Raw genomic sequence first — 23,472 nt, forward strand, 5'->3', positions numbered from 1 at the left:
TCCCAGGGCACTTAAATAGTTTACGTTCTGGTTTCCATTAGGACAAGAAGAGCTTTTTCTCGCTCATTGTTGAATCGCCAGTGACTGGCACATAGTAGGTGCTCAACAAGTACTTTTGAATTAGTAAACAATATCCAATACAGGATTTGCTATGGAGATGGAATTATTGGTGTTTTAGGAAGATTAACATTTTAAAATATTTACATCATAAAAACCCACTCTGGTAGTTGGAGCCTTTAGAGCTTGTGAGGAAAAAAAAAAACAAAAAAAAAAAAAACAAAAACAAAACAAAAAAAAACAGAAAAGACAAGACAGAGGCAGAAAGTGACATTTGTTGACATCCACTGCATGCCGAGCTGTCCACTAGGCCCTCTGCATGTGGCCTTATGAGGCAGTGATCACCATCCTGCCTCACAGATGAGGAGTCTGTGCCTGGCAGGGCACCGTGGTAAATGGCAGCGCCAGGATTTGGCTGGATGCCCAGGTCCAGGCTCATTTTATTCCACCCAGTGTGGTCGTCCCAGTGGGGTTTGCTCATCAACACTCACCCTCATTTCAGATGCTCTCGAGAAAACACATCTTCAGCGATTTCGCAACAAGCTTAATTTATTTTCCAGTGATATCCAGACAAATTTCATCTCTTCAAGGTCTCGGCTGTATAAATATAGCCAACTTGTCTCTCCCATTGCCTCAGTCCAGCCGCAGGGCTGGGAGGACAAGTATCTTGGCAAATGTCTTCAGCCACTTCCAAAATGCACACATTCCTTAATGCTCAAGGGACCCAACCCCGAGTGGCTTCTCAGGGAATCTGAAGAAACATCAGTGTGTAAATCTGGTTAGGTGTGAGGGAGGAGAAAGGGTGGCAATGAGCTGCAGGTGGCAAGTTCCCATCTCCACGCCAGGTTCACTCGGGTGACGGCCGGTCTAGGGGCTGTCTGTTTCTAAGTCCAGATGATTTCTAAGTCCAGGAGCACACACAGGGCCATGACAAAGAAGCACCCCAGTTCCTCTTCTCAGAGAAGGCTGTTGCTCCGTCCTTCACAGGAAGGAGGCGGAAGCCTCGCGGGGACTCCGGCCGCTCGAAGCCGGTTGCCCGCTTCAGAGCAAGGACAGTGGCTGCAGTCTGCCTCCCTACTCCACCTCCCGGTCACCTGGCTTTGCTGCCCTCTCAGCACATCCCTGCTGCCGGCACTTCAACTTCCCCTACTGTGCTGTGACTACTTTCTCTCTTCTCTTTTACTACTTTTCTCCATCTCCTTTTTCCTTCTTCCTTGTATTTATCTATATCATTCCCCAACTCGTCTACTTTTTTCTTCCTTTCTGCCAATTCTAACTGTATTTCTCACCTCACTGCTTCCACGAAATGTCCCTTTCTACTCCCAGTGGGGCTTTTTCTGTTCTTTGCTCCGATATTGTACAAACTTATCGTTCGATGGTGGTTTTTGTACCAGTGCTCTCCGTTCTGGCATCCTCCCCCACCCCCATCCAGCATTCCCCACAGACCTTTATAGCAAGGCTGTATGAGGGCGCCATAACCAAAGCTCCCTAACTTTGACTCACTCCACCACGGGTCCATGTGTCTGTCCTCCTAGGGCTGAGCAAATCAACCGCCCATCTGCCTCCTCTTTATGGTCTTGGATGAGCTTACCAGGCAAAGGTGAGCATTCAATTTAGATTTCAACTGAATGAGCCACCTTTGCCATAGATGGGACATTTTTATTTCTGAAATCATGCATGCCGTACAGCTAGGTTCCTTGGGAGCATGGCATTGCTACGCCCCTGAGCAGGGCTCGTGGGAAGTGGGGATTTAGTCTCCACAGGCCGAGACACATGCTGGAGAAGACCGGGCGTTTGCCACCTCCTTTCATCTGGAGATAGAGGATGTAAACGATATTTAATTAAAGTCATAAATCTAGCTTTTGTTTCATTTTGGTTTTACTGTTTCCTAAATTCAATCTAGTCTTGCTTGTTTACCGAATGCTTTGACCACTAAGCAAAAGTTCTGAAATGAATGAAGATTGTTTCCAGACCCTCTCCCGGCATGCCCCTCTCCCTTCCTGTAGCTCTGCATGCCCACAGCCCGCCTCTCGGCAGCAGCACTGCCCAGTTAGACCCCTTCACCTGAACTTCCCAGACCTGAATGAGCAGAGGAACCACCAGGGGGTCTTGTCCAAAGGCTGAGATCTTGCATTTTGAAATGCAGCTGATCCTCAGCTCTCCCCTTGAGTTGCAAGGGACTAAAATGGCTTTGGCAGGAATTAATACATAAGGATCTAGACAGTACTTCCCAGTCTGGGCCACGCGTTAGCCTTACCTGGGGACCTTTAAATAATCCAGTGCCCAGGTTGCATCCCAAACCACTTTGTCAAAATCTCTGGAGGAGGACCCCAGGCCTCAGCATTTTTTAAAGTTCCCTGGATAACAGAGACCGTGTGCCATCGACACTGAAGACCTCTACTCTCTGGTTTACACCCAGCTGAAGGGACAAAGGAAGGTGTTCTGGAGGCAACTTTGCCCTTATTTGCCCCGTCGGTTCTCCACCAGGTCAGGGAAAGGGCGGCTCATGTTCACCATGTGCAGAAAACGGATTATGTGAAGTCAGCTCTAAGACTAGGTGACTTGGGGAAAGCCAGTGTCGCTGATGGCTCCTGGGCACGTGAGAGCACGCTGAGAAGGGCCATCTGCCGGGGCGCAGAGTGGGGCATGTGGGGTGCTGCCTGAGGCGAGCCTGGCCCCCGTGGCCCTTGGACTGGTGCTTAAGAAAGACCTGAAATTTAATACCAGCTCATTACCTATCTCCCCTCACCCCCTCCCAACACGCTGCTCTGTCTGCAGAAGACCTTCGGTAGAGTTTTACCTGAATAAGAGGCTCCAGGGACAGTGCCTGATGGGCTCTGTCCCGATTTCCACACCTGCCCAGGGACAGCCCTACCTCCTCACTCTAATCAGGGTATAACTTTTAGAAAATAAACATCTGTACACACACACACACACACAAAATTATCAAGGTTTTGTTGGGGAAAAAAAAAAAGGTAGCTCAAGAGCCTAAAGGACATGCCACACTAAGTCCTTCAGGGGTTAAGTGCACAGGAACTACACCCCTGCCACAGGAAGGATGGGGACCCACGCTGCCCAGGGCGCACACAGGCAGACCCAACTTTGCGCCATGGTCCTGTTCCCAAAAGGAGGCTTGTGTTTGTAGACACTGGATCCCAAGACGAAAACCTAAAGTAGTAAGGCCAGGCCCCAGGGCGAATCAAACGCCCTCTATTGCCCTGGCCTCTACAGAAGAGAAGCGACGTCCTCAGGGAGGAATCCAGCCCGTGGCTGCTGGGGAAGGAGCCCCGGCCGGAGCATTAGGAGGCCGCGCCAGTCCTAGCTTGTTTGTCAGCTCCCCGGGGAACTTCGGGCAGGTAGCCTCACTTCTCCAGGCCTGTGAAACGAGAAGGACAGCACCACCTGGTTCTCTATGTGTCATGGGATCGTTTGAGGAAACAAACGCAGATGTAGAGGGGAAAGTGCCTTATAAAGTACAAAATGTTATGTGCACAACGCCTCAAAGCTGCAGAATTTGCAGAATGCATCGTGCGTGTGCATGAGAGTGCCTGTGTACATACATGTTCATGTAGGAATGTGTGCAATGAGTGCATATGTATGTGAGTGTGTGTGCACACATGTGTTTGTGCCTGTGTGTGCTACTACTGCACTGTGAAATAGATCCTAACCACTACACAGGTCAGAGGCAAGGTCAGCGTGCCCTGGGTGGTCAGGAGGGCACCCTGGTGATGACAGATCTGGGCATGTGGGCAGCATTAGGGTGGATAATGGAGAGCAACATGCATGGGAGCCAAACTGAGTCGGAGGCAGCCGTGGGGCCAAGGGAGGCCGCCTGCCCAGGGCAGCAGCGCACGCTCCAGGGAAGCTGCAAGTCAGCTCAGGCGCTGGCGGAGTGCAGCCCCGAGGCAGAAGCATGCAAGAGCGAGGACGCCTCCAGTGTGGCTTAACGCCCTTTGGGGAGACTGGACACATCGCCCCAGGTGGCGTGGGGACACAGCTGAAGCAGCTGCCTACAGACCCCGAATGTCTTCCCAAGAATCTCTGTTTGAAAAATGAAAAGATTTTCACTTTCCTCTTTTATAAGCCTTGTTTGCTTAAATATATAACTAGTATTCTGTATTCTTTTCCATCAGGTACAGTTAGCATTCCAGAACACTAGGTGTCACCACGCCTGGGCCTGGGCCACCCACAAGGATCCCGTGCCCGGTTCCAGGAGCAAGCCACTCAGATATGGACACCTTGGAAGTTTTCTGAGCCATGGTGTGACCAAGCAGTGGATTAAGATAATTTTTCCATCACCAGTAGGGAGTTGGAGGGGGACCGAGGAGCCTGAAGCAGGGACGGCTGGCTGTGAGCTGACCTGGACAGGGGACAGCCTGGCCCAGAGAGAGAAAAGACACTGATCCAGACAGAGCCCTGGAAAGAAGATCCGATGGGTTAGTTATTGCTGTTGTTGAGAGGTGGTAAGGCAGGGGCTCAACATATAGCACATGGAAGGCTCATCCCACTTTAAAAGTGTCAGCAGAGAAAGGCATGTCACACCCCTCCAAAGGTCCTTCCAAAGAAGCTAATATCTAAAGAGATCAAAGGCAGTCTGGCCCCCAACCCTTACCCTGCCCCACTAGGCTCCCAAGCCATTCAGCAGAGGGCCAGAGCCTCCCTGCCAGGCCGGGTTAGAGTCCCAGCTGGCCTTGCAGGAGAATCCAGAAAGACACAGCCCCAGGCGAGCTGGCCACCAGCCGTCTCCGGCCCAACGATCTACGGATGGCCCAAGGGAGGTTGTGCTTCCTCCTGACTCCCGTCCCACCCGGCCTGACCCTCTGGCCCCAGTGAGTCAGGCTCTTCTCAGCCCACATCAGACTTGGCTGGAGCTGCCAAGAAAAGCTCTGAACCACCTCTAATAAGAGACAGCACTCAGCCAACCGCTTACACAACCCATCTCTGAGAAAGGCACCTCTCACCTTAGCCCAGCTGCCGGCCAGGCCCCCATCCTCTGTTCCCTTGCCCTATCTGTCTAATGACCAGGCCTCTTCTGGCTTCGTTCCCTCCCTGGCCTCCCTGGGGTGTGATCCACCAGCCCATGGGCCTATTCTGTCCCCATTCCAACATCCACTTAGCCCTGCGCAGCTGATCTCTCGCTTTCAGCAGCTGTCCACCCAACTCAGAGGTCAGCAGAGCCTCTGGCCCAGGGACCCAGCCTAACTCAACAATGTCCTGCGGGGTGATGTCTCTGCCTTTGATCCTGCTGTCACTGTGATCCAGTGGCAGGACGGCAGAGTCTGGGAGCTTTGTCTGATGAGGCAAACTGAAAGGAAGTTGAGAGGTCCGCCCAAGAGAAAGAAAGGCTTAGGATCACGCTCTGAACTGCTCTCACGGGGAGGAGGGAGTCTGTGGGCGTTGTGCTGATATGATGGACAGAACTGGAACCAGCCATGGGTAAATTTCTATAGATCCAAGGCCTTCTTATAATCAGAGCTGTTCACAGAGAGAATATCCTGCCCCAAAGAGTCATGGAACCCCTGTTAGCAGGCACGGAAGAGGGATTTCTTAATTCTTTGAGAGAGGGCAAAGAATGTCCCTTTCGGTCTTTAGGTTGTAGAAATTTTTGGAAACTCTCCTTTCCTACAGTTGCATCAATTGCAACGTCCTAGGCAAAATTAATCGAGTCAACAAATAATTTGGAGAACCCGCTGATCACTTTTTCTTCTCCAGAGTTGCCGTGACCTTAATCACTTGGTTGGAAGATGACATAATGAGGCCATTTTAGATTCACCTCCGGATGTCAAGTTCACTGGTGTACTTAAACTGAAGAGGCTACAGGGAGGGAGAGAGCTTTGACTCCACACTAATTCACAGCAGCAACTCAAGAAGCCCCTGCAATCATGGCCCCTTCCTCATGCCCATGACAGCAGGAACATGCTAGATAGGGCTCAGCCTCCCCCATTGTCATGGGCATGCTTCGACTAGGAGCAGTTAGGCTTTTAGAGAAAAGAGCCAGGAGAAGAGTTTCAAAACTAATACAATAGAATCAGAGACATGTTTTCTAAATACTGGAAGACGAATCGGGATCCAAACAGAGGAATCAAGAACTCGTCACTAGTTGGCTTCTCATGCCCTAGCTTTGTCTTTACTGCCTACTGACACCCCTCCCAACCCTCCAGCAGGGTCCACAACTGGAATTTCCTGGCACCAGCCATGTATCATCTCAGGGATTTCCTTGGCCTGGGGTGCGCTTCTCCCCCTCTTCCCCACGTGAATGCCTAGGCCCTGTCTCTTCAAAGCCGGGAGGTTAGGGAGGGGCTCTGTGCTCCGATAGCCGCCCGTTGCACACCCCTCTGTACTGGATGTCTGTTCACTCCTCTCTCCCTGCCAATATGCAGGCAGCGCCTGGACCTCTCAGTTCTGCTTTTTTTGGGGATAGCCAAAGACATACAGTAGGTACTCAACAAAGAGCATTTTTACAAGAAGGATGGAGGAGCTGGTTGTTTCCGGCGCCCCCTTGTGGAACATTTGAAGCTTGGCTTTTTGGAGAGATGGGGGGCTGATCCAAACAGCCCTTTCTGTCCTCATGGCTGAGGAGAAGTAGAGATGTGGGTAGCCAAGGAGAGCATGCACACGCCAAGCAGATAATTATGTGTTCTTGGAAGCAGGTTTTATGGACTGGCTCAGAGCTGAGCTGGGAACGGACTCTGAGGCCTGCCGCCTTTAGACGGGACGTGGCTTGGGCAGGGATTTCGCCGTCCAGTTCTAACAAGTGTCCGACGCCGTATGGAAAGTTTTGAAAGGCGTCCTGTTTGGGACCAGCCAGCTCGTACTTCATCTGGTTGCACTTGCCATCTTTTCCTTCAATTTGAGAGCACGGAAGAGGAGAAACTAAAAATCACTGAGCCCTGACTATATGCCAAGAACCAAGTCAGCAATTTCACTATCCTAAGAATCCTTCCTACGGTGCCCTATACGAAGGGAGAAACGGGGCCTGCGCCGCCCCTGGTGGCAGAGAAGAGGGCGAAGCTGGGCATCTGAGCTTCACAGCCTGTGCTCTTTCCAGACACAACAACCTTCGGTTTACAATGCCATTTTTGCTTCATGTCGCAGCCCTACCCCCAAAGCCAAAATTCCCCCGTTTGAACAGGATAAACATTCCCATGGCAAAGGAACGTTGTGTTCCCCAGAGAAGATGCAATCACGTTGTTCCTGCCGAGGCTACGCAGGCTTATGAAATAGAACACTGGGCTGAGCGCCTGAACTCCAGCTCAGGGCAGCCACTCCTCCCCCGCACCTCCCAGCTGTACCCCGCAAGGCAGTCGGAGGAACAGAAGGAGCCCAGGGAGGGGAACTGGGTTTAATCTTGCAAGTCTGCGGCAAGCCACCAGTTTTTCTGGGTCCCTGCTTCCTAGGTCCATCACAAGGTGTAGAGCTTGCTTCAGAAAGTGTGGAGAGTTAGGACGATGTGAGAAACAATGCCTTTTTTGCTCTCCTACACCATGATTTCTCAGTCTGTAATTAGGAATATTGTCTGCATGGTGGAAATGAAACTGCCACTTTATAAATGACTTCAGAGAATACACCTCTGGTGCAATTGTTTACTCTTCCTGTAATACATTAAACGTATATCGAAGGCTTATCATGTATCAGGCTTTCTTCTGTGCAAATACAAAAATCGACAAGGTAACAGACCCTGTTCTTAAAGGACTCATATTATATATATATATATATATATATATATATATATGCATATTTTTCATAAAAAGAAATATAAAAATGTTTGAAGTTTCATGATTAGATAATAATTCCTAAAGATACCCATGCTCAACTCCCACCTGTATGCTTGAGCCCCATTACTAAAAACAACAACAAAAAAACACACATTTTTCTTGATTAGATAATATATATTGCTTTTAATTGCTTTTAGATTTTAACATTTCTGAAGTCAGGATGTATCCCACAATTTTTATTGGCAGCATTTTCTTCTTGATAATATACAAAATAATAATACATCTTATAGTTGATAACATCTTAGATTCAGTGAAATACATTTGGGAAAAAAGGTATTTTTCAACTGGGCTTTTTAATGGGTTTCACAGCCACTGAATTGAACACAAGGCCTTTCCAGAACATTTCTGGTTCAACCAGATGGGTGGCGTCACGCAGATCATGTGTCTAGATATCTAATTGCTCTTCACTTTTCATTTGAGTGGCTTGGAAGGAATCTTGTACCAACCGGTCAGGATGCTGTATCACCTCTTGGCCACCAGAGGGAGAGAGAGAGCATTGAAAAGGGACAGATTTTAAGGCTTTTTGGCTTTTGCTCTTCAACCTTTCCCCACAGACTAAAACTCACTGAAACTCAACCTGCAGATTCAGAATAGAAGAAAATACCTCCCTCCAGAATTCTGGCAGCATCAGGATGATGTTTTCAGACTCATGCTAAAAGTCAACTGTTTAAGTGATCTCCTCCTGCAAATTAGGACAGGGACTAGACATGGCAAGAGTCCTGACTCCCAAATGCAGGGCTGGTGGGCAGCCCCACACCCTTCTTAAACTATTCGAGACTCAAGAGACCCACGTGATTTGTTAAGCTCTCCAAAGAAGTGTTCCCACTCTGGCAGTTGCCTGTAGCTTCCTGCCATTCTTTCCATCTTCCCTTCCCTCCTTTTTTCCTTCCTTCTCTCCTTCCTTCCCTCTTTTAACTGTTTATTTATTGAACACCTACTATGTGCCAGGCACTATGTGAGGAGTCGAGAATACAGCAGTAAACAGAACAGAGTTCACTGTCCTCATGCATCTTAAGTGCCAGTGGAGGATAGCTACTATGCAAATAAATATATAAATAAATTTATCACTGCATCATGTGAAAAATGCTGTCAGGAAAACTACTGGGTCCCTGAGAGCATGTGACAGGAGAACACATTTGAGGGTGGATCTGGGAAGGTTTCTCTGACAAGCGATCATTGAGACAAAGCCTAGAGGAAGAGTAGGAGTTACCCAGGTAAAGGGCGAGGGAGAGGCCTTCCAGGCAGATGGACCAGCATTTGCAGAGGCCCTGAGGTGGAAGATTACTCAGCACCTTCTAGGCACTGAAAAGAGGCCCATGTGGAGCCCAGAGACAAGGGGCAAGAGGGGCACAGGACGAACCAAAGCATAACGGAAGCTCGCTGATGCAGTGCCTCACACGCTGTGTTGAAGGCATATTTATCTATCTGTAGCTGTTGAAGGGGTTTAAGCAGGGAACTAACGTAAGTGGATTTGAGCATTAATATGACAACTCTGATTGCCCCATGGAGCATGGCTTAGAGGAGAGATCCGAGTGGAAGTGGGCTGTCCAGTTGGGGTTACTGGAGAAGTGGCAACAGGTGATGGCAGCTAACTAGTAACATTAGACACAAAGGTGTATTTTAGAGATTGAATTACTGGATTTGGAGAATGGAAAAGAGAATATTAAGTTTGACTCCTCAAATTTCTGAAGGAGCAGCTTGGAACGGGGTGAGGACTTGTCCTGGGATACGCACCTTTGAGGGAAGAGGATAGGACTTGGAAAGGGATCGTTATGAGCTGTTTCAATATATTAACTTTAAGCTACTTCTGGAACATCTACATGCAACTGTAAAGTAGACCATTAAGTCTGTTATTCCAGTGCTCAAAACTGGGCTGTAAATATTAGATACGGGTGGAAGATCAAGTCATGGCGAGAGCTGAGCTCACTGGGTAGGAGCACAAGTGAAGAAAAGACAGCCCAGAACAAAGTTCTGCAAAACACCCGTATTTGAAGGAAAAGCCAGCCAAGGAGAGTGTAAAGGAGCAGCCAGCGAGAGGACCAAGTGTAACAGCTAAAGGGAGGAGAAAGTGTCCAAAGCAATGGTCAAGTCCATGGAATGTCACTGAGCGGTCTAGTGAGATGAGAGCTGGAGCATATTTAGATTTGCCAGCATGGAGATTTTACGGGAAGGGCGGTAGTGGTGAAAAACAGACTGGAGTGGCAAAAGAGAAAGATAAATGCCAAGAGTTTGTTTGAGGATGGCAAGCATAAATTTAAAGTGAAAGTAGCCCACTCAGTTATGCAAGATTTCTCCAGCAATGCTCGGTTCCTTGATGAACGCATGGAAAAGGTGGTGGGTTGGGCTAACCTGGCTGGGATTTCACCACACAATAATAAGAGATGCAGAGAGCAAGGAGCAAGGGTGTCGAAAGAAGGAAAATTATGGGCCATAATATTTAAGTTGGCTAAGGAGGGAAGGGGAGATGGGCTGGTAAAGGTAAAGGACTGGAGGAATCCAAGAGGTGAAAGGGCCATGTCAGAGGACACACCTGAGCAGGTGAGCTGGAAGTCCAGGAGGTGGTGACCAGAGGAGAGAATCGGGCTTTTGAGATTTTATAGTTTTTATATCAGTTCCATGTGGTGATTATGAAAATCGGTGGCTGAAAGAAGTGGTAGAGTGCGTCACTGGAGGTGAAGAAGACAAGGATCTGCCAAGTCAGAGAACAGAATGATGTGTTAATGTCAGTGAGGTCAGTGCCAATGCCTGGACATTGAAGTTGCTGGAAATTACTGGAGTGGAGATGAAGATAACTGTTACGGACCCATAAAGTCTTCACTGAATGAGAGGGTGACCAGAAAGTAACACAGCAGCAAGCAGTTAGAGGGGTGGTATAAACCTCAAAGAAGATGAGTTTTTGCACAAGCAAGGCACATGGTGGTCTAGAAGCAAATGTTTCTCATTCAGAGTAGAAGAGGAAATAGCCCACGGAAATGGTACTAAGGCAGGGATAGAAAGAGGACATCATCCCCTTTGGATGATGCAGTCCTTTAGCAATGTCTGCCATGGTAAGTGTAAGGAATGCTAGCACCCACACTTGAGTCTGCAGTCACTGTCCTACAACTTAGGGAGTCAGCATGGAGCAATAGGGAAAACTCTAGGTCATACTGAGAGGCGGCTGTGGGCAGGTCCAAAACCACCTCTCGAAGAAACACTAAAGTAAGTAACCGAGCCAGAGGAGGCCAAAGAAGAACAGCTAAGATGACTGAATGGGAAGGAGAAAAGTACAGCACTACCATGGGGCAGCCAGAGCAAAGCAGGAAACCGAAGACCTTGGGCAGAAGTTCTTCTACACGCAAGTCATGGCGTAAACCCTGGCCCTAGTAGTGAGGGGAAGAGGGGTCCCACACAGGGTGGGAAGGATGTCCAGCCTGGTGCACACGGCTTCCAGTAGATTATGCCAGAGCTTCTTACTATTCCTGGGGAAGGAAAAAAGGAGAAGGAGCTAGAAAGAGCACTGAGGGCAGAAGCAGGACAAGGGAGACTGGAAGTCGGTCACTGTAAGCAATATGGGCTCCGTAGAAATTAAGAAAACAAGTTTCTCTTAAATCCCTGCTCAGTTGGAAAACCCGGTTCTATGTGTACATATCAAGGGGAATAATATATGTATAGTTAACTACCACAATAAGATAGTGCAATGGACGATATGAAAGGTGGAGAAACATATTTCAGTGATCAGAAATAAAAGAGCGACATCTAGCCCAAGTGGGTGGTCAGGAAAACCTTCACGATCAAAATGGACTTTTTTCCGTACTTGGAAGAATGGGGGGAGTTTGAAAGTTGAAGCATGCATGGGTGGAGGAATGGCCCCGGGACCCTCTGGCAGCATGAGCTACTGAACCGTAGGTCCCATGTGTGTCAGGACAGACTTCATGCCTCCGGAGGCCTCTATCCAGCCTCAGCCAGGTCCCTCTGGGCCCAGTTCTGACTCACCTCTTCTTTCCCTCTTTTTCCACCAGTTGCAAGATCGATGAGTAGCCTTCCCCTAGAGATGTCTGACACTCACAGCAGCCCTCTTCTGGCAGAGCCTCCTTCCAGCAGATACAAACTCTGTGAGTCAGAGTTCACTGGCTGTAGCTGGCCTTCCAGCCCCCAGGATACACATCCAGCCCTGCCTCTCCTGGAAATGCTTGAAGTAAAGGTGAGGAATGTCCCTCCTGGGATGTTGAAAAGTATAATAATAGAAACAAAAACTTAGAGAAGCACAATAGCAAGTTGGAGCAGTCAGAAGAAAGAATTGTAAAATTTCAAGACCAGTCAATTGCTGGCTGCTTTGTCTGTCTAATAGTTTTTCTGAATTAATTCTGGAAAGTCTGTATTCTTCATCAGTTATAGCCACTGATGTCTCTGCTTAATTAGCCTAGTGGTCAGCTAATGACTAGACAAAGATTTTCTCAGATGCCTGGAATCGATAAGCCTCCCGGTCTTCACTGAAGGGATATGTGTGCAATTTGGGATATATCTTACACCCTCACCCAGGCAGTTTTAAGCTACCTTAGCTTTTACTTCCTGCTTGCACAGAGGCACACCTCAGCCAGGTGAGAGTTTAGCAGCTTCTCAGTCCTTTCTTGAGCATGATTCACAGGACTATGTCTCAGTTTTTTAAAATGCCCTTTGGACGTCTCATTCCCAATTTTTTCTTTTTAAGCTTTTCGATTAGCCTATTGCTTCTCCCCACTGTTAATGACCACCTCAAGCGCAATTTTATCCAGTGTTCTCATTGCCTTTATGGAGGAGAGAATTTGTGGAGGTCTTACTCCACCATTTTCACTGATATCCTTAAGACATTTAAGTTTTGATGTAGGGAAAAGTTTGGAGAAATCTGTAGACCATCAATGTACAATAGAAATGCAATGTGAACCACATATGTAAATTTAAATTTCTATTAACCACATTTTTAAAAAGTAAAAGGAAGCAGGCGATATAAATTTTAATAGTATATTTTATTTAGATTAATATGTATGAATATGTAATGTTATTTCACTATATAACCCGTATGAAGTATCAGTGAGATATGTTACACATTCTTTTTTCATACTAAGTCTTCACAATTCACGTAGAGAACATGTCAGTTCAGACGAGCCACATTTCAAGAGCTCAGTAGCCACATGTTCTATCGGCTACTGTATTGAACGGCATAGCTTTAGAGCACGGAGCCCTGACCGAGGGGTCCACAGATACAACTGAAAGGAGTTTGAACTTAGATGGGGAAGGTAATTTATTTTCACTAACCTCAGATGAACTTTAGCATTTACTTTATTAATAAATACAGGCAATGAACAATAGTCATATTAGTAGTACCTGAGACTTTTGTCATTGTCACGGTTTGAGTTCCCCTAGGAAGCTGACTTGGAGATGGAGATTTGCATGTAAGAAGTTTACTGGGGTATGCCATTGGAGTCAATACTTACACAGAAGTAAGGCAGCAGGGTTTGGCAGAAGAGGTTGGTCTGTGATGCAATCACAATAAAGGCCTCAGCTGATCTGTGGTGAGCTCTGGCCCTGGGTTGGCTCTACAGAGTTGACCTGAGTTGGAATGACAAGGCCTCATATATTCGCTCATCGCTACTTTGAAATCATAGTAGGTATTGGATCTGCTGCACTGATATGTGTATCACAGTTTTTTCTTTTAATATGGTGATAATTGCATTTCAATATAACTGGTTTTCTTTGCAATTCTATTTATTTTATTCATTTACAAACATTATTCTGGAAAGAAGTCCATAGGCTTGCCAGACTGCCAAAAAGGGATCTACGGCACAAAGGGTTAAGAAACTCTGCTGTCGAGAATGTGCAGTAATCCTGGGAAGAGCAGGCCCGCATGGGGCTCTCTGGACAAAATTTGGCAGTGGATATTTATCTTATAATCCTTTATTTCAACAACAGTAACAAAAAGAAAACTGACAATCTTCTTGATGCCCAAATACACCTACTCTCAAAAAGCTATATATTATTTAATATTTTGTCATGGCTTCTCCTGAAAGGATCTCCAATCTTCTAAAGAAGAGAGCCACATGGTGAAAATTGAAAAACCCAATGAACGGAGCAAAAAGAGTGAAAGTAAGGTAGCCCACTGGGGCACCACTGGCCAGATGCACATCCACCTCCTCCAGGCGGTGGGCTTCCTCACGGGCGAGATGAAGGAGAGCAGGAACTGGCTGAAAGGTAGGCAGATGCCCCGGGAGGAAGTGGCTGGGCCAGGCCTGGGAGACAGCCTCCTGGTTTGGACTGAGGAAGCCACCCCTTTACTCACTCACAGTGAGGGCTCCCACAGTGGGGGTGCTCAGCCCTGAGTTGACTTTGGGTGGACATAACATACCCTACTAACCTGAAATTCCCGTGGTTTGAGAATTAAATGCATGTTACTAATTTTAGTTCTTTGCACATTCTTCTTTCCTACATGGACTAGATGTAGAACCACCGCTTAGCAACACATAAGCCATTTTCCAAACAGTCAATCCTTCACTTTTCCATAACCATTTCTTATGTGCCAAGAAAATATTGGCAACATCCTCCCCAATGGTCAAGAGTTCTTTCCTTTTAACATCTTCCTTCTCTTCATTTCTCTAAACTAAATATTCCAGCAAACACCCCTAACCTTCCCCCCACGACTTTCCCCCACCCGTACAGGCTGTACAGGAAACCAAACCAGAGAATGAGGCAGAATGCATGTCCCCTCTTCTCTAGACCTGGCTTCCTCTAGGCCTGACTCAATACTGATTTTCACAGCTAGGCTAAAACCATTTCTTTCTCAGCTTCCTTTCTCCAGACTTCTTTCTTTGCTGCTCAGACACCAGCCTTCAACTGAGTCATACAGCACTACACAAAAGGAGTTTCCTTCCCTCTCCACCCCTTCCCTTGGACCAAGAAATTTCCCTTGGAATGCTCCTGGGGCCTCCTCGCCAACCAAGCCAATGGCTGGAATGGTGTTAAATTGGCCTCAGCTTGGTGCCTCTGTAAGGCAAAAACTAACACCCACCACGGACCGACTGCCAGGCCACTCAGAGATGGGCCGGGTGCCAGGCTGAATGAGTGGAAATATCCTGGCTCATGCATCCCTGTCTGTCTTGGTTACCACGCCAACCAGTGGTCCAGCAAGGAAGTACAGGTTGGACCCTGCTAATGGCTCCACCCATCTCTTTCAGATAAGCCATTGGCCCTCCAGTTCACAGACTGGGTCCTGAGGGGGACTGCTCAGGTGATGTTTGTCAACAACCCTCTCAGCGGGCTCATCATCCTCATAGGGCTTCTGATCCAGAACCCCTGGTGGACCATTGCTGGGGCCCTGGGAACAGTGGTCTCTACCTTAACTGCCCTCGTCTTGAGCCAAGACAGGTGGGTCTCTCTCTGTGTTGGTCCTGGGTCTTGGAGCAGACATGTGGAGAAGTGTTTACTTGAGCAATCAGCTAACCCAAGGTTTTCTAAGTATCAACTTTGAATGGGTCAGTGAAGGTCTGTACAAAATTAAACTACTCCTACGCTCACAGCAAATGAAAGCGCCAGGCTCCATTTGACTGTAGAGCCTTCTAGAAGCACTCCCTCTGACGCAGGTGCAGGACAACACTTAAGCAGTTCTTCCCTCATGGAGCTCTCAATCTAGTTGAGAGGGATACAGCCGACAGGCAAGAAATGTCTCAGAATAATACAAGACCAAATGTAATGGAGAGGTCATAGAAGACGGACATCACTAAGTGTTGGGAAGATTCCAGAGACAAGCTTTGAGCTAGAAACGTTGCATATGGGAGAGAAGAGAGAGATAAGAGGAGGGGAGGGCAGTGCTGAGCCAGCACGAAGAAGGGGGAGCAAACATGAGCCCGGGAGGCGTGGAGGCGGGCGCGGCAGAGGGCCGTTTCCACTGGAGCTGGCACACTGGTGGCTGCAAAGTCCGGTAACAATAACCAGGATTTTACAGAACGGGGCCGTTTCCTCCGACTTTGCCGTATGTTATTCTAACAATTCTCCTACTTTTTGTTGGCCAGACTCAATCTGGCCTTCCCCCTCCCATAGAGATATTCTGATTCAGTGGATGTAGGCGGTCATGTTTTAAATAAGATCCTCCTGGGCGCTTCTGAAGGTCAAAAAAAGTTTGGAGATGCCCATATTCTTGGTGTTTTGTTCAACTTTGGAGGCACCAACCCATTTGTGGATCATAAACTAACTGTCAACAGAATTTTAAAAAATTAAAATAATAGAACTAAAAACGTTAAAGTAATCCATATGTAGTAAAGGTAAACATTACTTTGTGAAATTTTTGTTTCATTCATGTTGGAGTGTGTGTGTGATTCTTACCACCACCTCACACGGCGGACAGTGAAGGTAAGAGGGTCCACATTTTGCACTGGAGGGTAAACTAGTCACGTAAAGTGCTACAGCCAGCGGCACAGTGGGAGAGCTTGAGCTTGGAACATGGCCTGCTGAGGGTCAGTGCTCTTTCCGTCGCAAGGACAGGGCAGGCGGCATGGCCAGTGGTCCCATGGCAAATCGAGAGCAACAGGGCTAATGAGAGGTGGTTGTGCCAGAAGCAGTATCGCACATCCTCCAGGTCCACCTAACACTCCAGATCCCACTGAGGCAAATGCACGGGTTAGCTCGTCTCCATGAAAAACTGCCCATGGACCTCTAAGGCGGCCTTGGGGGACCACTCTGATTCTAGCCAGCTGGGAGGTCATTAGAGGTCAGATGGATGAGAAGCTAAATTCTTTTGGGTGTAGATCTGGGGTGGGGGTGGGGGGGGAGATGAAAATTGGACTCTAGCTAGGATTTCATGTCTCTCAACCAGTGGGTTCTCCATTTCTTGCTTCCACCTAGCTACAGTCTCATGGGCAGCTGCTATAGAATTGGCCCCCTGACAGAATCAACTTTTGTCAAACTGCTTCATCAGTGTTTGTTAAAACTCACTTGGGGTGAACCTGTCTGGCACACTGCCTCGTTAGCTTTCTGAACTGAGACAAGCACTTCTCCTCTTGACCCCATATTCTTCATCTGTAAGACCTGCAGAGAGCCCAAGTCGCTTCCTGCTCTGATAGTCTGATTTTCTGATTTTCCATCTGACCATAACCTACTGATAAACTTTCCAAGCCATTCAGAGTCACTTCACAGACATAGTTCTACCAGGAGAGACACAAAGCATGCCTCCTAATCCTCCCAAAGATATTGATTAAGAATTTAGGATAAATATGCATCAGATAAAAACCCAACCCCTCCCCTTCACCAATTGAGCACTTTTGTTCCTGCTTACCTAATTGTACTATTTCTTCAAATCCCTCCTCTTCCAGGGAGTCAACTCTGATTGCTGCAGTGTTTCTGACCCTTCCTTTCTCTCTGAAACCACAGAACACACCCCACTACTACTAAATTGGATGGTTCTACAATCACTTTCTGAGGCTTCTCTCACTGAACATATTTAAGACAATAAGTCCAACTGAAATATTCCACATTCTACCCCAGTGCCTAGAAAAGATTTGAGCTTCATTGCTGATAGGTCAGTTCCATGTTCTACATCACAGGCTCCAAGCTCTAAGCACCCTACACAATGTCCTTCCAAAGAGCCATGACTTGACCACCGTCCGCAATGAACCACTGACACAGCTGCATATCCTACTCGTAATGGCCCCCCGCCGCCACCACCAGCCCCAACCATCACCCCCTTTATTCCACACCCACTGCCCCACCCTCACTAGCCTGGAGACTGTACTTCATGGAGAGTAGCTCAAGGTCAGCGACACCGATGCCGCAGTGTCCTGATGGACGTGGTCCTAACGACGATCTCCATGGCATTGGGGTTGAACCTAATTTTACGTGTTCGATGGTCAGAGCAGGGATGTAAGGCAATGGGTTTCCTTTAGAAAACCAACTCCGGAAGCCACTGAAGTTTTGGTAGAGAAGAGTTCTGAGAGGGGACACTTTACAGGGAAGGCGGCTGGAAAAGCAACTTTTAAGTGTCCCCCAAGTTTTATCTCCCCTGGGTTCCCTCATTTTGATGCCTGCCACCCCAGCTACACCTAACCGCTGGGGCTGCGGGACCTCATCAGCATGGGCCAACCAGCTTTGCTCAGATTGCCTGAAGCAGCTGGTATTGAAACAAACAAACAAAAAAGTACTAAATTCTAACCAAACACAAATGGGAAAATGTAGAAAAAATTCAAACATACTTTAAAATAATGGTTTTCCCAAAGTAGAGGGTTTTGCTCCTCAGATAGATACTATAGTCCCAAGGGGATCCTGAACTCCAGTGGTCTTGCCTGAACCCTGGTTCCTTCTGCCCCATATTGTCCTGGCTCCTGGCCTCTGCCCCCCCCCCATCTCTTACACACACACACACACACACAACTTCCCAATGTCACACCTCAGGTTTTCCTCTATACATAGCAGTCTGAAGCTCCCACGAGAAGCAGAGGAGAGCTTAGACACAGAGAAGACGAAAGTGCAGAATTTAATTCTAGATCAGCAAAAGTAATCAATGTACTGCACATGCACCTGTGCATGTATGCGTGCGTATGATCTAAAAAGTTGCTGGCAGCCATGTCACTGCGCAACGTTCAACAAACAAACCGACTTTTTCCTGTGAGGACCAGGAAGGAGACACCGCGAAATTCCAATGCAGAGCAACTGTGTTTCACCCAGGTCGGCCATCGCCTCGGGACTGCACGGGTACAATGGGATGCTGGTGGGACTCTTGATGGCCGTGTTCTCCGAGAGGTCAGACTATTACTGGTGGCTTCTGTTGCCTGTGACCTTCACAGCCATGGCCTGGTAAGGCGCCTCATTCTTTCTGCTCACAGACCCACAGGACCCCAAGACAATCGCGTCTTACACCGATGGGGACATGCACAGTCACAGGGCCCAGCGTCTTCATAGTCAGACTGGTTTGTCTTGAAAGACCCTGTAAAAGTCCATGAGTTCACTTGCAACTCAAGAGGACCATTTTTTAATTTGGAATGACAAGGACCTTGTAAAGCAGCGAAGTAGCACATGTGTTTTTCATTCTTTCTTGAATAATAGATTTCGTAATAAAGGCTAACATTTATTGAGTATTTCCTATATGCACAGTGCTAAGCAAGGTAGGGCTATTATTGTCCCCAGTTTTCAGAAGGGAAGACCAAGGCTTGCAGAGGTTAGGAACTTGTCCCCAGGTCATACTCTGTAAAAGCTATTGACACCCTCATTGTGAACCCCGATCCTGTACTATTAAGCTCCAGGCTATGTGGGAATCATCTCTCCTGTGGCCTAACCAAGACCCTAATGCTGAAAACTCGCTGCGATAGAGGCAGAGAACTTTCCATGACTAGAACATCTATATCTAAAGCAGAGTCTTCGAATGAGAAGAGAAGCATAAGTTGAGATCTTGTGTAATGGCCTCATTTTGCAGAAGGAATAAAAAAGCAAGACGGAAGGGTGTTAACATTAACTCAGCACCTGGTGTCCTTGGCCTTTCACTCATGGGAACCTTAGTTCACCTGAACATGCAGCGGGTCTGTAGCTCCTGGGGGTGTCTGTCGCATGCCTGCTGTCACACAGTCTGAGGTGAACCCGTGTCCCCCAACCCCTGTACTCACCTCTTCTCAGACATGCTGACTGATTTTTAATATCTCTAAGAAGTAAATGTCTTTTTTTGGTTTCAAAGTCTGGCCTTACGAAAAGTGGTTAGTTTAATTTAGTTTAAGTACTGTTCCATTACTTTTTAGTAGTGCTTGCAAATAAATTACGACATTAAGCATTCTGGGCAATTTATGTTGCTTCTTAGGGTTTCTTTCTTTCTGAGTTTATCAGGACAAACAGTTAAAGCAGTCATTCTGTGGGGATTTCCTTAATGTCCCCCGCAGGCCCCATGTGAGGAGTAGGAGAACTTGCCTTCATTTGCATACATTTGGTTTATAACTACACAGAATAAGCCCCCGGCACAGCTCCTCAGCCACATCCGCACTGGGTAGCAGTTTGTCTCCAGGGCCCCAGCCCCACCCCCACTTCCCAATTTTAAAGACTGAACACCACTGAGCGCCCTACTCTGGACTGGGCTCTGTGCTACTACTCCAGTTGTTCGCTGAACTCATGTCGTCCTTGAAATCCATTCCACATGGTAGGTGTTAGTAGTGTCATTTTCCAGGTTTATCCAACAAACAAATATTTGCCAAGTGCCTGCTAGGTACAGAGAGTATTCTAGATGCTAAGGGGCATTGTGAACAAGAGAGGTCTCTGTCCTCTTAGAGCTGACATTCTTCTTGGCAAACTTAAACATAAACTCACAAATTAGTTAATTAAAAAGATTGTTTTGAGATGTGATAAGTACTTTGAGGAAAGCAAAATGGGGCGAATGGGATGGAGAGTGAATCCGGAAGTGAGTGGTCTGGAAGGCCATATTGCAGAAGGGATGTTTGACCTAATGATAAGAAAGCACCTGCCATCCGAAGAAGATCCGGGTGAAAGATGCTGCAGGCAGAAGCAATGGCACATGCTAAGACCCCCACCTGGAGCGGTATAATGGGTTCAAGAAACAAGAGCAGTGGGGTTGAAACTCTGAAGGAGGAGAGGTGGCAGCAGGTGAAGGCAGAAGTAGATGAGGGTCAGGCCCCATACCCCTTGTAGATCCAGTAAGCCTTTCGATTTTTATTATAATTTTCATGGGACGCCATTAATGGGTTTTAAGCAGAAGAGTAACAGGATATGGTTTAAATTTAAACAAAGCACTTTGCTCGCCTTGTGGAGAACACTGGAGGCATAGTTAGGAGTCTGCTGCAGTAACCCACAAGGGATGAGAGTGGTTTGGACTAGGGCGACATCCAGGAAGGTGGTACAAAGTGGTTGGGCGTGGGTATATCTTAAGGAAGGTAGAAGCAACAGGACTTACTGAGAAGCCGTGGAGTACGGGGAAGGGAAAGGAAAGAAGACTCGGATACTCCTATAATTTGCCTGAGCACCTGAGTTGATGGATGAGATTAGGAAAAACAGGTTAGTGGCAGGAGACAGGATACAGATTGAGGGTTCTATTTGGACATATTAAACTTTCGACTTCCAAGTAGAGCGAGCGGTTGAGTAGGTAAGTGGATGTGCAAATCTGGAACTTAACGTTATAGTCAAAATTTGACAGCAGAAACATATAGAAGATATTTTTGTCCATGGGACTAAAAATATCATCCAGAAAGAAAAGATTTTTTAAAAGAGAGAGAGAAAACCCAAGACAGAGCTACCGGATTTTCTGATATTTTGATGTCTGGCAGAAGAGGGGAAGGACCACGGAAGGAGGGTTGAGAGGGAGCAGCTGGCCATGCAGAAAGAAAACTAAGAGTGGGCAGTGTCACAGCAGCCCAGACAGAAGGCGTTTCCATCCAGCCAGAGGGTCCAACAGCCAGATGCAGGGGCCAGGGAATGACCACGGATTTGGCAAGGTACAGGTCATAGGCGAACTGGACAAGACCCATCTCCAAGGCCTGGGGAGAACCCAAACCGCAGTAAAGTGGGGTTAGGAAAGAATGTCAGTAGAAAGATTGGGGATAGCAAGGATAGACAGTACTCCTGAGGAGTATCGCTGTGAAGGGAAGCTGAGAAATGGGGCAATAGCTGGAGCAGACATTGGAGTAAATGGGGAGGATTTTTAGAGGTAGAAGTTATTAGAGTATGTTTGTATATTTATGAGAGTGCTCCAGAGAAAAAGGAGAGATCGAAGCTATAGGAGAGAGAGGAGAGAATCGCAGGAGTGAAGTCTTTGAAACAGGTTGATTCCCAACGTACAGGGAGAATAATTGGCCCGATAAAGGGGCAAGGACAATTCCACTGTGTGAAAAAGGCAGAGGGGCAGAGTACGTGGGAACAAGGCAGTCAGAATGTGGCTCTTCCGGGCGGGAAAGCGAAGCATTTCCATTTTCCTAATGAAGTAAAGCAAAGTGGCTAGCTGCAACTAAAGGGAAGCAGATGAGAAGATTTAGGTGAAAGGAGAAAATGTGAAATAGTTGTCTCAGCAAGTTGGAGGGTTAATTTGCTAGGGATACATGGTAGGCTTTTCAGGCCGTCTTAAATGCCCAGTTGATACTCGTGGTCATTAATAAAAAGTAGACCAACCTGCCAGATCATATGATTTCACGTTTGGTCCCACAACTCACTGAGTGTAGAAAAAGTAGGGTGTTAGGTGTCTAGGGTGTCTGGTCCCTTCGGAGATCACTCAAGCTGAGGAAGATGAATCACCTAATGCTGCTCACTCAGCCTGTCAGTGTAGGTGAGGGTTTGCGCCCAGCTCCATCTGGCTCCAGAATTTACGTTCTTCCCAAGGAAGAGGCCAAGAAGAAAGAGAACACAAACAAATCAAGGTTCCATTTTCCCAGAGTAGCTCAAAGTCCTTCGGCTGAATTGAAGCCTGTGTGTTACCTGCGTGCCATGGCAGCCTCCTCCTAAGAGGTCAGATATCCAAAGTGTAGTCATCGCCCAGGATAGTAGCCGTTGCACACCTCGGTGTTCCAAAGGCAATATATGATATTTGGTAAGAATTACATTTTGTCTCATTTTCTAAGTTTAAGGAACAAGAAAATATTTAAATGATTTTATAAAGCTTCTATTCAAAACAAGTTATAATAATTTTAAATTTTTTTTTCTCAAAGGGCAACCTTAAACACCTTATTCCCAACCCCAGATCAATGGACCACTAGGGTTCAACAGAGCCAGGAATGACTGTGCCAAGGAGAGGGGACAGTAGATGGTACTGTGGCCAGAGCTTTGAAGATGGCGGAGACCTGAGAATGATCACAGTAATTAACCCTTTGTCTCTTCCATCTTCAGCCCAGTTCTTTCTAGTGCCTTGAATTCCATCCTCAGCAAATGGGACCTCCCGGTCTTCACACTGCCCTTCAACATCGCAGTGACCCTGTACCTGGCAGCCACGGGCCACTACAACCTCTTCTTCCCCATGACACTGGTGGAGCCCGTGTCTTCAGTGCCCAACATCACCTGGGCGGAGATTGAAGTGCCCTTGGTAAGTCGCCCAATGGCAGGCGAGTTGGAACCCCCCGATTCCACTGCGGACCTTCTCTCTAACTAGTTTGTGCATTACCCAGGCTCTCAGCTTCTCCGGGTGCATCTCCATAAGATGATGGGTCTTAGTGGAGAAGAGGACAGGAAAGGGTCACTGCCACCTCCATACGTTCTATCAACAAAACTTTATCGAAGACCTATTTTGTGCCAGCACTTTATCAGCCACTGGGAATACATGGGGACAGAAACACCCCTACCTGTGTGAAGCCTACACTCCACACAGAAAAAAATAGATAATAAACAAGAGTACAGATACGTGTTATGTTGACAGTATAGAATGATGGGATTGAGGAAGAAATATTACACAAGATGGATAGTAAGGTGAAGAGTCAAGATGCTAAAATGAAAGTTTCAAATTAGGATTTTAAAGATATTATCATAGAAAATGAGAATGAATTTTTATGTGCTTTCCATATCAATGCTGTTCAAGCAGGGATGATTTTACCCTCCTGGGGACAGTAGACAGTATCTGCAGACATTTTTTAATTGTCAGGACTGGGATGTGTGGGTGTTACTGGGGCAGAGATGCCAGGGATGCTGCTGAACATCCTACAATGCACAGGGCACCTCCTCCCCATGACAAAGA

The 23,472-nt window shown here is 47.2% G+C and overlaps 1 protein-coding gene across 3 annotated transcripts in view; it reads left to right on the forward strand.

Moving 5' to 3' along the window:
- The window catches only part of SLC14A2 (solute carrier family 14 member 2), a 318,969-nt gene that overhangs the window by 255,759 nt on the left and 39,738 nt on the right, over positions 1 to 23,472 (forward strand). For all 3 annotated transcript variants that reach the window (XM_036230000.1, XM_036230001.1, XM_036230002.1), the window contains exons 3-6: positions 11,831 to 12,012; positions 13,856 to 14,036; positions 15,017 to 15,206; positions 22,635 to 22,827. In XM_036230000.1, coding sequence (XP_036085893.1) covers positions 11,842 to 12,012; positions 13,856 to 14,036; positions 15,017 to 15,206; positions 22,635 to 22,827 — 735 coding nt within the window. In that variant the 5' untranslated portion in view covers positions 11,831 to 11,841. The remainder of the gene's footprint in view (positions 1 to 11,830; positions 12,013 to 13,855; positions 14,037 to 15,016; positions 15,207 to 22,634; positions 22,828 to 23,472) is intronic.

Source organism: Rousettus aegyptiacus, unplaced genomic scaffold (genome assembly GCF_014176215.1).
Source record: "Rousettus aegyptiacus isolate mRouAeg1 unplaced genomic scaffold, mRouAeg1.p scaffold_m13_p_12, whole genome shotgun sequence".
In the NCBI taxonomy this organism is placed as follows: domain Eukaryota; kingdom Metazoa; phylum Chordata; class Mammalia; order Chiroptera; family Pteropodidae; genus Rousettus; species Rousettus aegyptiacus.